Raw genomic sequence first — 14,296 nt, 5'->3', positions numbered from 1 at the left:
ATCATCCTGTGACCCATGTGTATTAGTAACCGGTATTCAAAGGTATATTTACCTTGTGTCCCTTACGAGAAGACACTACTGCAGCCTGTGGAAGGCTGTTATTATATACCACTGTATTGTCGCCAGAACTAGCCTAATATTCTGTTGCCACCATGGTCAACAGGAACCACAGAACAAAGACAGGAGTAAAACTGCATCCTCCTGTTTGTGTTCCCTAGCAACTGGCATTCTTCAGAGGCCTACTGCCTCCTACGCTGGAGGTATAATATATAGCTATCATGTCTAGTAGCAATTGACAACCTTAAACTCCATTTATTTTCCTAACTACATCATGTGGCAGTGATTTTTATAGTTTTGTGCTGTATGAAGAGGTACTGCCTTTTGTCTCTTAGGCAGGATACAGACCGCCCAAAAAGGGCAGTCTGTCGCCGCCTCCAATTCCACTGGTGGGAAGCCTCAGCCTCCAAACGGTGAGGCTTCCTGGTGGCGGAAAAAGAACCCGCAAAAACGGGTTCTTTTTGCGTCGCAGTTGCCACGCCCAAGTGCGCAAATGGCACACTCATGATGTCGCAAGCACCATGTGACGTGCGGACACTATGCGTCTGTTGCGTCAAAATGGCAGCACCCATGTGTACAGGGTGCTGCCATTTTGACACCCCGTCACATGCTAGGGGTGAGGCCAATATGGACGGTGCGTCTTGGCCAACCCCTAGCACGTGACGGGGGCGTACTAAAGGCCCGTCTCTACAGGGCCTTAGTCTCCTATCACTGAGCTTCAGTGAATGACCCCAGGGTAAGGTGTCCAGATGTCCTCCTTTTCCAGGACATGCCCGACATTTCAACCTTCTGTCCAGGCAGAATTTCAAAATGTCCTCCATTTTGAGCATGATTAAGAAGCTTATTGAATAACAGTATGGTTGCTGTTCCCCTTTGAGAAATGTGTCTACTGGGAAGGCTGGCTTCTGCAAATGGGGAATAGGCTAGATCCTTCTAAAGTTCTTTTTTCCTTGGTGCAGCAAGAGACAAGACTTGCCTCCCGAGCTTTTGGTGCTTTTTGGAGAAAGGACTGTCAGTCTGTTGGGCAGTGGGCTGCAAATGATGAAAGGGTTTTTAACTTTATTTCATCACAATGGACAAGTGAAAGGAGTAATTTAAATGTAGGTTCAGTCAAGGGGTTTGTTGCTTGTAAAGTACAGTAAACTCTTCATATCCATGGATTTTTTTATCTACAGATTGAAAATATTCAAAAAAAGTTTGCATTCTAAATAGTTTTGATTTTGCCATTTTATGTAATGGACACCATTTTATTATCTTCTTGTATTTAATGGGACTTAAAAGCATCCATGGATTTTGGTATCCATGGAGGGTCGAGGAACCAAACCACAGCGATAACCAGGGGCCCACTGTACAATCTGAAGCATTTGCCTTGCTCAGGGTTCTTTAAGTAAATTGCAAGCCAACAAGGCATTTTGACAAAGATAGGTTCATCAGAACAATATGACTAAGTACATAATAAAATATTGCATATGTAATATATTTGTAAATAAACCATATGGAATTAATATTATTTAAATTAGTGTTTGTAGCTTTTATTTTGTAATGTTCTATATTTTTCTTGAATGGCCTACATTTGCGGTGCCTTATCCTGCTTTGCTGTTATGACATCTGGTCACCTGGAGCAGGGGTCTATTCACACCATACAGTTATAATGCTATGATTCCATTTTAATTGTCAGGGCTGCATCCTATTAAATCTTGGGGTTTGTAGTTTGATAAGAGGCAGCGGAGGCTGAGGATTCTGAATGCCTCTCTAAACTGTAAATCCCAGGATTATATAGGATAGAACCATGGCACTTCAAGTGGAATAACAGTGTTATAATTCTGTTGTGAGAATGGGCCACAGGTGTTATGAAAGATGGGGGAAATGTTTTCCTAGTTTTCTTCTAGCATACCTCCCCACCTTTTCTAAACAAAATAGTCCCAAATGTTGTAACCTTTCCTTGTAGAGTCATTGGTCTAGCTACATTGAATAATTATGTGAGAGTAGAAAATCCTGTGCTGCCAACATGTTCTCCCTCTCATCGGGTGGATTGTTTGGTTCCAGGCTGGAGGGAACTGTAACATACCTCTGAATAATTTGTTTCATTTTCACCCTTGATTTTTTGTACATTTCTCAGAGCAGTTGCTCTTAAATTGCACAGATCCTTCCTGTGCACCATCTCAAGAGACTTAAGTAGCGGAGAGCTTCCCTTCCTGGAGGGAAAAGGTGATGCTCAGCATAAATAACTTACAGTTGAGAGATGGTGTGGATATTATTATTCTGGACAGCACCAAGAGTCCACAGAGTTTCTGCTGGAGGATATGATGTATAGATTTCTTCGGGAATGCACTTTGAAAAAGGTAGACACATATTTGTACCGACTCAACATCTGTTCTCTGTCCATGAAGAATGTGCTTCTAAGTATTATTGTTTTAACACATTCTCTTTGCAATGTATTTACAGTCTCTACCCCTCAATCATATCTGGAGTACTAATTTGTTTCAAAGAGAATAGACATACGGAGAAGAGGAGGGAAACGAATTAATTCTAAAAACAACATTTGGATGTCTGTTTTCTTACATTTCTCACAAATATCAAGCACACTTTACATGTGCTTGCCTACTGTCCAGGAATTCTGCCAGCTGACCATGGCATCTACATTGTGCAAATCATGACTCCCTGAAGATGGTATAGGAGGCAACCTCTGAGAAGCCACATGTGGCCCACAAGGAATACCTTGCCTCCTAGTCTTGCCAGAGTGAAAACAGGAGGGGACACCTCTACCTTTAATGGTTGGGTAGAAGAGGGAATTTCAGCTAGTGCTGCTTGTTACCTTGATAAGCAACACCTGCTGATATTTTTACCTTCTATACCTCCATAAGGTATGTGAGCCCTCTCCAGTTTTCACTATGGCAAATGTATACCTGCCCTTGTTTTGTCCACACATTTGTCTACTTACATTCTGAAATTCCTTTCTGAGAAAAATTCTGAGAAAAACTTCTGCCAGTTGAACTAGAATTTAAAAATCCAGATCACATTTGCTGACTTTTAAAAATTCTATTTCTTTTGTGCTTTGATTTCCAATTCCTCTTATTTTCTTTCCCAATCTCTCATAATCTATTGAGTTTTAATTTTTATTTGAATTTTCTTGTTATTTGTGTTGACTGTAACATCATAACACACTAAATTTCTATGGAGTCTTTGTGGACCTCAATATGAGAACTTTTCAAAATGAAACAAATACCATATACAAAATACATTTGTCACAATCACTTTTTAATAAAATTTTGTGTATGATCAAATAAAACAATTTTTCACATCAATCATATAAGGGTAAAAAATCTTTCTTAGGCCATATTGAAAGGTTAGCAGAAATGGAGCTTAGCCAGATTCAGTCTGGGGACATGTCCCATGGATTTTTAGCTAACCAGCAATTTCTCCAGCTCTTTTCTGATACTTGCCTTGTGGATATCCATCTCCTCTTTTTCTTAGGCCACAGCTTCCTCCCTGTGTTTCCAAAAATCAGAGATGGATGTCATTGCTCATATAGAGCCAAAGCAGCAGCACTCACTCACAAGGCACTATTGGCAGGCTTGTTCAGAAAGGGAGAAGGTTTGCAAAAGTACAAAACATCTTTTTTTTGGCGGGGGGGGGGGGGGGACATAGGAGGACAAGTGTATTTGTGTTTGTTGTAACCAAGAGTCTTGTGGCACCTTAAACCAGGAGAATGTGTGACCAGTAGGCCGCATGCTAGTTCCCCGAGGCTGTTTCTGAAGGTTTCAGTGATGCCTAGTATTCCTCTCATTTGAAAAAAAAAGTTATCATTCTATGAGACAATAATGATGCCATGAGCTAGTCTTACAACCTAAAAACTATTTGGTATTTACGTTTAATGACCCCAAAACTCACCTTAAATCCTGTCAGCCACACCAAAGACCAGAGTCCTATGGTGCTGGTGAGTGGGGTGCTGAAGGGTGATGCATCCATCCCCCTCTTGCCAGTGAGCCATGGTGTGATGAGGAGTTGCAAGAAAACGCCACAGGGGTCCTGCCTTCTGGTCTTCTCACTGCCACTTTCTAGCAAGAGAGGGGTTGGATGCATAATCCTCCAGTGCCCCACTCACCAGAAATCCATCTCTCCATATGGCTGCCTGGGTTTTGGGGGATGGGATCAGGACACAGAGGGTATCCACAACATTGTACAGTGGGCCCTTGGTATCCATAGGTTTGATTTTAGGAGTCCCCATGGATACCCAAATCCATGGATGTTCAAGTCCCATTAAAAACAATGGCATATTAAAATGGTAACCTTTATATAAAATGGCAAAATAAAATGGCTTTCTGGAATATTTTTTGGAATATTTTCAATCAGTGGATGCTTCAATAAAAAATCCATGGATATGAGGGCTAAATGTAGCTACCTGTCTTTCAGCTGGAGCAACAATGACATCTAATTCCATCAACTGTACTGACATCTAATTGTTGGCAGAAACTGCAAGTGTATCCAGGAAACCCAAGTATTCATTGGCAATTAAATAGGAGCTCTTCCCAATGAAGAAAATATCTTTGTGAACTGTGTTAGTGGGGATTCAATCCCTAGAATAAGAACCAGTTTAGCATCCCCCTTTCTTGTATCATACAAATTGCTGATGATGTAACATAGTGGATGATGATTAGTTGGTGCTTACTTCTGGAAGCTTTTGTCTCAGCTGCCTATATTTTGAAGCTTGAATCCAAGTTCTAGGCTCTTAGGAATATCCATTTCAGCTACTTTAAGATCATATATCACTGGCTGGCAAAATTAAAACAGGTAAGGGGAATCTCAGAACAGAACTCGTGCCCTTCTCACGAAACAGCAAGAATTGGAAAGTAGTGTCTCTGTGTGAGTACTACATATTTCTAGTTAATCTTGGGATGGGCAGTGAAATATCTTTGGTAGTAGGCTTTGATTCAGAGGTTACTTGGCCTTCTTTCAAAATGCTGGATTCCCCATGTGGCAATAAAGCCTCCTCAGTCCTCGCAGTCTTATCCATCTTTGGCTGTTTCTGAAAGAGAACTAAAAACAGATGGAGCTACATCTCTGGCACAAGTTGGCCTCTCAAGACCACATGTCATCATAATCACTGCTGTTGAAGGAGCCATTCCCAGGCCTGGTCTCACAGTTCACCAAAGGTCTGGAAAAAGTTGTCAGGCCTGAAGCAAAGAAATAAGAAGTGCAGTTGAGTCAGTGGCCAAGAAGCAGATGGACTCATCTCTGAAGGAAGAAGCTAAGAGCTAGCGGAGATATTTGATGACCTAACTTTCCAGCTGCATTGCTTTTTTGGGGTGATCTCACGGGGTACATGTGTCATGCTGACAAAGCTTTGCTGCTCAGTGGCACCAACTTTGTTACATAACATAATGTTACTTATAAGAATGGCAATAAACACATCTGACTTGGAAACAACAGCATCTGGATAAGAAAGTGGCCTCTGACACTCTATAAACTGGTTATTCCTGGCTCAAACCATCCTTTGTGTTTTGCTGGGAGCTCATGTATGACAGTGAATAGCTATCCCACTTCAGAAATGACTAGGTGATAGAAGTCTAAAACACACGGCTGAAATAATCCAGTTTGAGACTCTTTAACTGCCCTGTCTCAGTATTAGGGAATTCTGGGAACTGTAGTTAATTGTGGCACCAGAGCTCTCTGACAGAGAAGGCTAAATGGCCCACAAAATTGCAGTTCCCAAAATTCCCCAACACTGAGCCAGGGCAGTTAAAACAGTCTCAAACTGGATTATTTCTGCAGTGTGTTTTGGACCAAAGTCCTTATAAAAACCCTGTTTATCATTAATAATGTGCTAGGGCTAGCAAGGTATATTTTATGTTTGTTCGTAATGTTTAAAAAAGTGACAATGATGTTTTACTCCGTGATGACTTCCAGTTGAACAAATAAATCTACTAGCTAATTGAAGGCTCAATGTTTCCGTTGCTACTCACTTCCAAACGACCCGTTTCCTGGATGGTCTCCCTGGCATTCTGGTCTTTGGATGTTCTCATACCATTCTGCATCTCCAGATGATGTGCTGTCACTGTCTTCAGCTATAGGTCCTACTGGAGAAAACCATGAATATGTTGAGACAGGGCCCCCAGAACTATTTTTAAAGTGGAGGACTCAACATTGGCAGGCAAGTTGTTATTAATTTTGCCTACTTTTGTAGAGTGTTTGCTGAGGGAGAGCACTCTTAAATATGAAGACTCTAACAAGTACAAGAGTCCTCCATTTATTCAGTGGAGGTAACCCCCAAGTTAGCATGCATAGGAGAGATTGCAGGCAGATGTTATTATTTCTGGGAGGGCTTAATGACAATTGCTGTCTTAATATATTTTTAGTGCTAATCATTTAGTACACTTTTAATTGATAATTCTTCATAAGGCAGCTGTGGATACTTCTGCATGTTTCTCATTATCACAGGGGTGTCATCAGGGGTGTGTGGTCCACACCAGGTAACACGTCTGAGAAGGGGTGACACCTGGTTGGACCCTCCTCCTTCCACTCTCACCTTGTCCAGTGCCATGGCTCTCTTCGATGAGGGAGTCGAGGCATCAGAGAAAAGCAGTGCATGTCCCTAGTTCCATCCCCTCTAGCTCCCTCACTTGCCTGGCTGCCTACTCAGCCCCTGACAGCCCTGGGTCGGCTTCTGAGCAGGTGGTGTCTGGCTGGGGATGGGGATCAGGCAAGTGAGACAACAGGAGGGGAAGGGGACCAGGAAGGATTGGGCAGGCCACCCCTACACCACCACAATTTCCTTCCAGGCACCTGCACTGGGTGACACTAATGCTAGTGATGCTACTGCTGAGACAGAGATGAACTGGCAATCTGCTTGGAGGTGACTTGCAGTTTACCTTTGTCTGAGAACATACAAGGGGAGGATGTCTTGGTGAACACCATGAAATATGAAGGGAAACATATGGGTTCCAAACACTTAAAGATAAGTGGTAAACATGTAAACATATGCAAGGCATTATCTGGTAGGTGTTTGTGGCCTAAGGCAAACACTTGGGAGGCAAACACCTCCAATGCTACCTGAAGCTTAAATGGAGAAAACCATGAGATCTTATAATCCTTTGGTTTCCCTTTCTCTACTGAGCACTGCAAACTGCCAAATATTCTGTGCAAATATTGTGTGACTTTACTTTCCATTTTGAAAATGGTGTGCCATAGAAGGAGGGAGAGAGAGAAGAAGCCGCCACATGGAGAGAATGTTAGATTTCTCATTGCCAGAATTTGAAAAACTTACTTTTTTAGAGAACTCTTAAAATTACCCATCCAGCATAGGACCTTATCACACCAGATGAATCCTGGGCAGAAACAGGATTTAAAAGTAGAAAAAACCCACAAATACAGGACGTTTTTCAGACAATGTTTCTTCTAAAGAGTAATAACGTGAAAATAAAGCAAATGGAAAGTCAACAAAAATGACACCTTTTTACTTTTGGGAACTTCCGAAAGTAAAAGATGTCATTTTTGTCGACTTTCCTTTTGCTTTATTTTCACGTTATTTGTCTTTGGTACAAACACGTCTAAAAAACTTCCCACATTTGCGTTTTTCCCCCTACTTTTAAAATCCTGTTTCTGTGCAGGATTCATCTAGTATGATAACGCTACTAGCCTCTGCTCAGTTTGGCTGGGTGGCTAGGGGACTTGTAGTGCCCTCCCCATGTTCTGCTCATGGTACCATATTATGTATTCTTGGTGCCAGCCCAGTTTGACTCCATGAGTAAATAATCCAGGATGTTGCCAGTGGAACAAGATGCCATCTGAGAAGTGCACTATAGGATCTTTCACACAGGATATTAAACTTATACGTTACATTTGACAGAAAGGAAAGAGGTCTGGCTCCAGTGTAACAGTTTGGAAGGAAACATATTTATCATACAAAAAAAAAAAAAAGATGTGTAGAAAATGTCTCACCTTCCTGTGGATTGTGGCCCTTCAAAGCTGGATGCTTGGTCTCATCCCCTCTGGGCACATCAGAAATGCTAAAATTGCAAGGAGGAAAGTTTTCCTCAAGTGCCCGATGCCGGAGAGAATCTGAAAATGGTGGCCAAACAGAGCTCGTCAAGTTCTCAGAGACAGATGCTTGGAGGAGAAGGGCAAGAAAGCAGCAAGGCTGTCACATCCCTCCTTGGAACAGCTTTAAAAACTTTTGGGTTGGGCGACATGTAGACTACCACCCTACTCAGAGCTTGGAAAAGTGCCATCCATCCATGCATCCTTTTATTTATATCCTGCCTTTCTCCCACACTGGGACTGAAGGTGACTTACAAAAAGAATATGCAATTTAATATAAACATGTACAAAAATTACAGTAAAAGCACACACAGTTGAAACATGTACAAACCTGAGATTAAAACAATATTAAACTAATAACAGAACAGTGTTGGAGAAGGAGCCCCACATCATTCTCCTCATCTAACACCCTTTTTAGTCCCATGGGGAAAAATACATATCATATTTTCCCTTCCAAGGGATCTCAACGCTTTGGAAGAAGAGGAGGATTTAGATTAGGAAAACATCACACGGGGGGAAAAATCAACATTGCATTTCAGTGCTTCCTGAGGCCTTTTCCATTGATTAAAAATGTAGATGTCTTGGATCTTCTGCAGAAAACCTGTTTGGGGCTCAGAGAGCCTGCAGATACCTATCTGTTTGTCTGGCAGACAGAGTGGTAGCAAGATACTCACTGTAGAAAGTGGAGAGTGCCACAGGGGGCTTGTCACTGAAATCATAGCGTTCATAGTCAGAGTCAGAATCTTCACTAAGAGGTGTAGGTTTTGCTGCTGTTGCTGAAAGGGAGAACATCAGGATTAGTCATGGGAAAGCATCCCAGAGTTTGTTAAAACAAGCACTTGACATTCCCTGGTGTAGTTATGAACTTTTAAGGCACTAGAAGTCTGACTGAAGGCCCCTCCTCATTGCAAAAGTATTTTGGAAAACACATGTATCAACATCTATGGATAAGAAGGAAAACCCTTTTGAAGTACCAGAACTAAACCAAACCACACGAAGGTATTAATCAAAAGAGTTTGCAACCCATTAAAAACTGACAATTATATAATAGCATCACATTTTGAATACGTAAAGAGAGCAGAAGGAAGTGAAATGCAAAATATATAGACTGTGAGACAAATGCTAAAGCTCAAATGTGCATAAAATAATCACAGTGTGACCATTCATAAAGCATTGTCATTGTAACACATACATCCTGGTATTGTTACTGCTATTGAGATACGATATGTATCTTAATTACTATATGCTAGATTTTATGCCTGTAACTTTCTTTCCAGAATGGTGCTATGTGTATATCACACTCCTCCCTTCTTATAAAAATAAAATTGTTCAATTTTGGCAAACTCAGATGGAAGCAAGAAGGTGATTCCCATAAAAAATATTTTGGCTTCTCAAAATAGAATTCTGAACCTGCCTTTGAGCCAAGAAAAGCCTCATAGATTCTCGACTAAACCATCAAATGTGGGAATAACAACAACAACAACAACAATAGTAATAATAAATTTCTTGCCAGCCTTTCCCCAAGCTTCAAGGGAGGGTACAACATAGATTAAAATATATATAACCATTTAAATATATAAATTAAAACATATAAATCTAGGATTAAAATAACTAAGAGTTAAGTGCTAGGAAGAGAGGTGGTGATGGTGGGTGAGACTGAGAAAGGAAGGGAAGGAGGGAAGGAAGGAAGGAGAAAGAGAGAAAGTTACTACTACATGAGGGGAAAGTGGAGGACCACATAACGCAGGCAAGCAAACTGCAGCTGTCACTACCTTCTCCTTTGGGGAGGCTTGTGGAGATTTCCCGATAGTCATTATGCACTCCAGTGGTTGAGACTTGCACACTGTGATTCACCAGGACTGGGGCAGATATTGAAGTAGAGGAAATGGTACAATCTGCAAATAGAACTGCAAGTTACATGCTGTAAAACTGCCTCCAAAGAGGCACAGGCTCCCCTTTTGCCTACAGGCATTCTGTTCAGCCATCAGAAGACACGTTAATAGTAACGTCCCAAGCTTACATAATGTATTTTGTACATTTTGATTGGGTGAATAAAGGTATCACTGTTTTGTGGATTTTGGATGCTATTGTACTTTGCTATATGGCCAACACATCGACCCCTGAACATGTTTTGATGTGAAGATATCACATTTTAGCCTCTACAGGAGAATCCTAAAAAGGGAGACAATGGACTGAGACTTTATTGTTGAAGTTAATCCACACGCTCCCAAGCCCTATGACATGTGGGCACCACCATGATTGCACGACCCTGCCCATACAGGGTGCACATCCATGACATGTGGGAGCCCGTTGTAGCCCTTATGACGGCGCAAAAAAGGAGCCACTCTAGGTGGCTCTTTTTTGTTGTGCAGTGTTGCTGCCTCGTTTGGTTGCTGTGGCAATGCTGTGCAGCAAAGAGGGGCAGCGTTTTGCCACCCATCTGTCCAGGGCCTACATTTGGCATGTTTTACCAAAACAGCACCCAACAATTTTCCTAATGCAACAGCATGGAGGCTTCTCTTGAGAGATTCAGTATTCTCTGCCTAACAAAGGGAGTTGTGACTTCACAAGGAATGGAGACATCTTGGATCTCAGAGGAAGTACCTTTTTGTATTGCTAATGGAATTCAAATTATATTTTCTGGACTCTGGCATTTTTGTTCCCAGTGCCATATGGCCAGAAGAAGGAGGGGCCTGCTCCCATAGATATCCCTCTATGCCATCTCAACACAGAACAACACATCTTGACAAAATGCAGGCCCGTGACTTACACTGTCATGTTTTTTTAAAAAATAACATCCTGTTTAATAATAATAATAATAATAATAATAATAATAATAATAGGATTTATTTATATGCCACCCAATCACTGGGAATCCGGGCGGCTTACAACAGAAGGGATAATAGACAGTTCCCTGCCCTCAGGCTTGCAATCTAAAAAGACACAACACAAAAGGAGAAGGGAATGGTGAGGGGGGGGGAGGTGATCAGGTCCAGCATTCTTCTCTCCCTCTGAGGCCTGGACCAAGGCAGATGGACTGGAGGGAGGGCTCTTTTTCTTAATCAAGCCCAGGCCTAATGGCGTTGAGCCTGTCCTTTCACTCCCTCTAAGGCCAGAAGATGACAGTTGGAAGGAGGGAGGGGAGGGCTCTTCCTCTTCAGGCCCGATGGCGTTGGGCCTGTCCTTTCGCTCCCTCTAGGCCAGAAGATGACAGTTGGAAGGAGGGAGGGGAGGGCTCTTCCTTTTCAGGCCCAATGGCATTGGGCCTGTCCTTTCGCTCCCTTCCAGGCCAGAAGATGACAGGGATGTGTAATCCAGTATTAGGATTTTATCGTGTGTTGAACTGTATTGTATTTTTAATGTTGTAATCTCGCTTCGATCCCTTTGAACCTTCATACACTGCAAGCCACAAACTCCAGGAATTAACAGTGCCACTATGGGCCAAATACAACAAATTCTACAAAGGAGTGATACCTTCATTGGCCAGCCAAAATGCACAAAATACACCATGCAAGCTTTCGACGTTTCATTGGCTTCATCAGGGAAAGATGTTAAAAATCATACAGAGGAAAACTGATGATGTTAGAGTCACAGGCCTATGTTTGTCTGAGATGTTACTTCTGTTGCCAGTTAAGATGGTCTGGAGGGATGATTTTTAATGCCCTGCATGATGAAGAAGCCTGTGGAGCTTCGAAAGCTTGCAATATGAATTTTGTGCATTTTGGTGGCCCAAATAAAAGTATCAGAGTTTTGTGGAGTTTGGATGTTACACTCACATTTGTTCTTAGGGATGAACAAACCTATGACTCAAGCTCAGTTTTGTTTGTTTCTCCTTTTCTAATGTTAAGATCATTCCATCCCATTTCCACTTAATTCCCCCCCTTTAAAACTCTGTATGACACTTCATACATATTTTCTTGCACACATCTCAACAAATGCTAATTTTTGTATGAAGTTTTCAAAATGTGTTCTTCTCCCCAAACTATTTTCCTAAAGAAAAAGCATTTTTGTCTGACTTTTCCATAATATATACCATTTTGCTCCCACTTTTATTGTAGCATTTCTGTTTTGTAGGCATGCTTTCATGCACAATACCTTGATCACAAACTTAAGGAAAGTGTAAGTATCAGTGTATAAAATCTACATCTGACTGTTTATAGATTTAGGTATTACAAATTTGGTGTGTTCACATAAAATGTACAGCATAAAATGTGAATCAGAAAGTTTCAGTTGCATACATATGTTACAGTTATGCCAATTTTCATCTCATCCTTCAGTGTTAAAAAAGAAAGAACCCACACTAATCAAATATTTTCAGGATAGCTTGGCAAGTAAAATGAAAATAATAAAAAGTAGATAAATACACAGCAAGATAGAATCAGCAATTACTTTCTAGCCAGATCAAAAAATAGAAAAAAATAAGACTTTTTTTTTTTTTGGTCTGACACAAAAAGAACAACAGAGTAGGCTGAGGACAGCATTCCATAAATGGGAGGTCAAAATAATAATAATTTAAAAAAACCTCTCTCATAAGGGTATGCAGAGGAAGGCCTCTGAAAATGTCCAAAATGTTTGGACAGGCTCACATGCATATGGATGATCCTTCAGATATCCTGATGTTAAGCTGTATAAGACTTTAAGCAAGCCTGCACTTTGAATTGTGCTCTCAAAGAAGTCATTGCAGTTGTTTAGGCATGTGTGAAATATATCCTGCTGGTGCCAGGCAACAGCCTTGGAGTTGTTGCATAAAATAATTTGCTGGTACACATTCACAAACAGGACAGCAAGACATGTGTAGTATGGGCCTGCCAGTTTTACTGTAAAGACACATGCGACATAGAAGGATCGTATCTTATGGTTGGAAGGGGACACAAGGGCCATGCAGGAATACACAGCTACAGAGCTCTTGAAAGGTGTTCATCCAACTTTGTCTTCAAGTAGCATTGCCACTCCTGGAGGCTACCAGAATTTGCTATTTTCTTTCCACCTGGGGGAAAAAACCAGCAGGGAATGTCAGGGCTGTCCAAGAATGCCTCCACTGTACAAATATAGCTGGGGGGTGGGTAGACAAGCCTTGAAGTTCATGATTCCAATCTTTGTCTTAGAGGCTTAGATGGCAAGTGCCTGATTAAAGTCCTTGGTTTGGTAGGTTCTGCAGAAAAAGACATGAACCAAGCTGAAACTAAACCAATGAACTGGAGCCAGTTGGCTAAACATAATAGTCTTTGTAGTGAAATTAATGTACATCAAACCCTTGTGGAAGAGATGTTTATTGATACTGTCTAATGATTCCAGTGCTGGCAGATGATGGCTTTGATGTCAGTGGGATAGTGAATCCACTCTGGATTTTAGTCCATACTTACAAAGAGCTATCAAAGATGATGAACTCCAGCCCCAAAAGTGTTTAGTACTTTAGCTAGCTCATTTAAAGTTCAGAATAATACCCAGAGTGGATTCACTACTCCACTGACATAGGAGCCACCATTTGTCACTGCATCAGTCTATCTGACAGTGAGCATATCAGAAACACCAGGCCCCCACAGAGAAAGCCCCCACAGGGAATTGGTGCTTTGATCAGAATTTGGGTGGTGGTTTTTTTTTTGGAAGTAATTTATTCCCATTAGTGATTGTGGTGTTGAAAAGCTAACTCATTACATTGATTGTTGTGCTACTTGTTCCCTTTTTGTTATTATTTCTTTCTTTTCTGCGTTGCTCCTGAGTATCAACATTACTGGGGACAGGGCAAGGGATACAGGTCACGCCAAGTGACACTCTAAATGGGGTGACACCACCAAATGTGTTTTACGCCTTTGGGTAAAAATGGGCCGTGGTACAGTTGGCCCTTCTTATACACAGATTTTTTATACATGGATTCAAGCATCCACAGTTTGAAAATGTTCCAAAAAAGTATAAATTTCAAATATCAAACCTTGATTTTCCATTTTTTATAAGGGACACCATATTGCTATGTCACTATATTTAATGGGACTTGAGCATCCACAGATTTTGTTATACACAGGGGAACTTGGAACCAAACCCCAGAGGATAACAAGGGTCCACTGTATTTGCCTGAGTCTCTTTAAAATACTGAAGAAATAGTGTGGGTGGGGCAAGGCTCAATGAGAGGAGAAAGGAGATGTCCCAGGTTTGTTTGTGTTTTAAATAATAGTAGTCGAAGTAATTTATATGTTGTTATGAATGT

At 41.3% G+C, this 14,296-nt stretch overlaps 1 protein-coding gene across 1 annotated transcript in view; it reads right to left on the bottom strand.

Annotated features, from left to right (window-relative positions):
- Positions 1-3,307: 3,307 nt before the first annotated feature.
- CD6 (CD6 molecule) overlaps positions 3,308-14,296 on the bottom strand; it is a 74,406-nt gene continuing 63,417 nt past the window's right edge. Inside the window, exons 7-11 of the mRNA XM_042445542.1 lie at positions 9,867-9,989; positions 8,769-8,870; positions 7,996-8,115; positions 6,021-6,134; positions 3,308-5,231 (exon numbers count right to left, since the gene is read on the bottom strand). Of these exons, the coding sequence (XP_042301476.1) occupies positions 5,137-5,231; positions 6,021-6,134; positions 7,996-8,115; positions 8,769-8,870; positions 9,867-9,989 (554 nt within the window). The 3' untranslated portion in view covers positions 3,308-5,136. The remainder of the gene's footprint in view (positions 5,232-6,020; positions 6,135-7,995; positions 8,116-8,768; positions 8,871-9,866; positions 9,990-14,296) is intronic.

The sequence above is a fragment of the Sceloporus undulatus genome, chromosome 1, assembly GCF_019175285.1.
Source record: "Sceloporus undulatus isolate JIND9_A2432 ecotype Alabama chromosome 1, SceUnd_v1.1, whole genome shotgun sequence".
Classification (NCBI taxonomy): domain Eukaryota; kingdom Metazoa; phylum Chordata; class Lepidosauria; order Squamata; family Phrynosomatidae; genus Sceloporus; species Sceloporus undulatus.
Note: the sequence above shows the minus strand (reverse complement) of the source record. Positions and strands in the feature narration are given on the sequence as shown.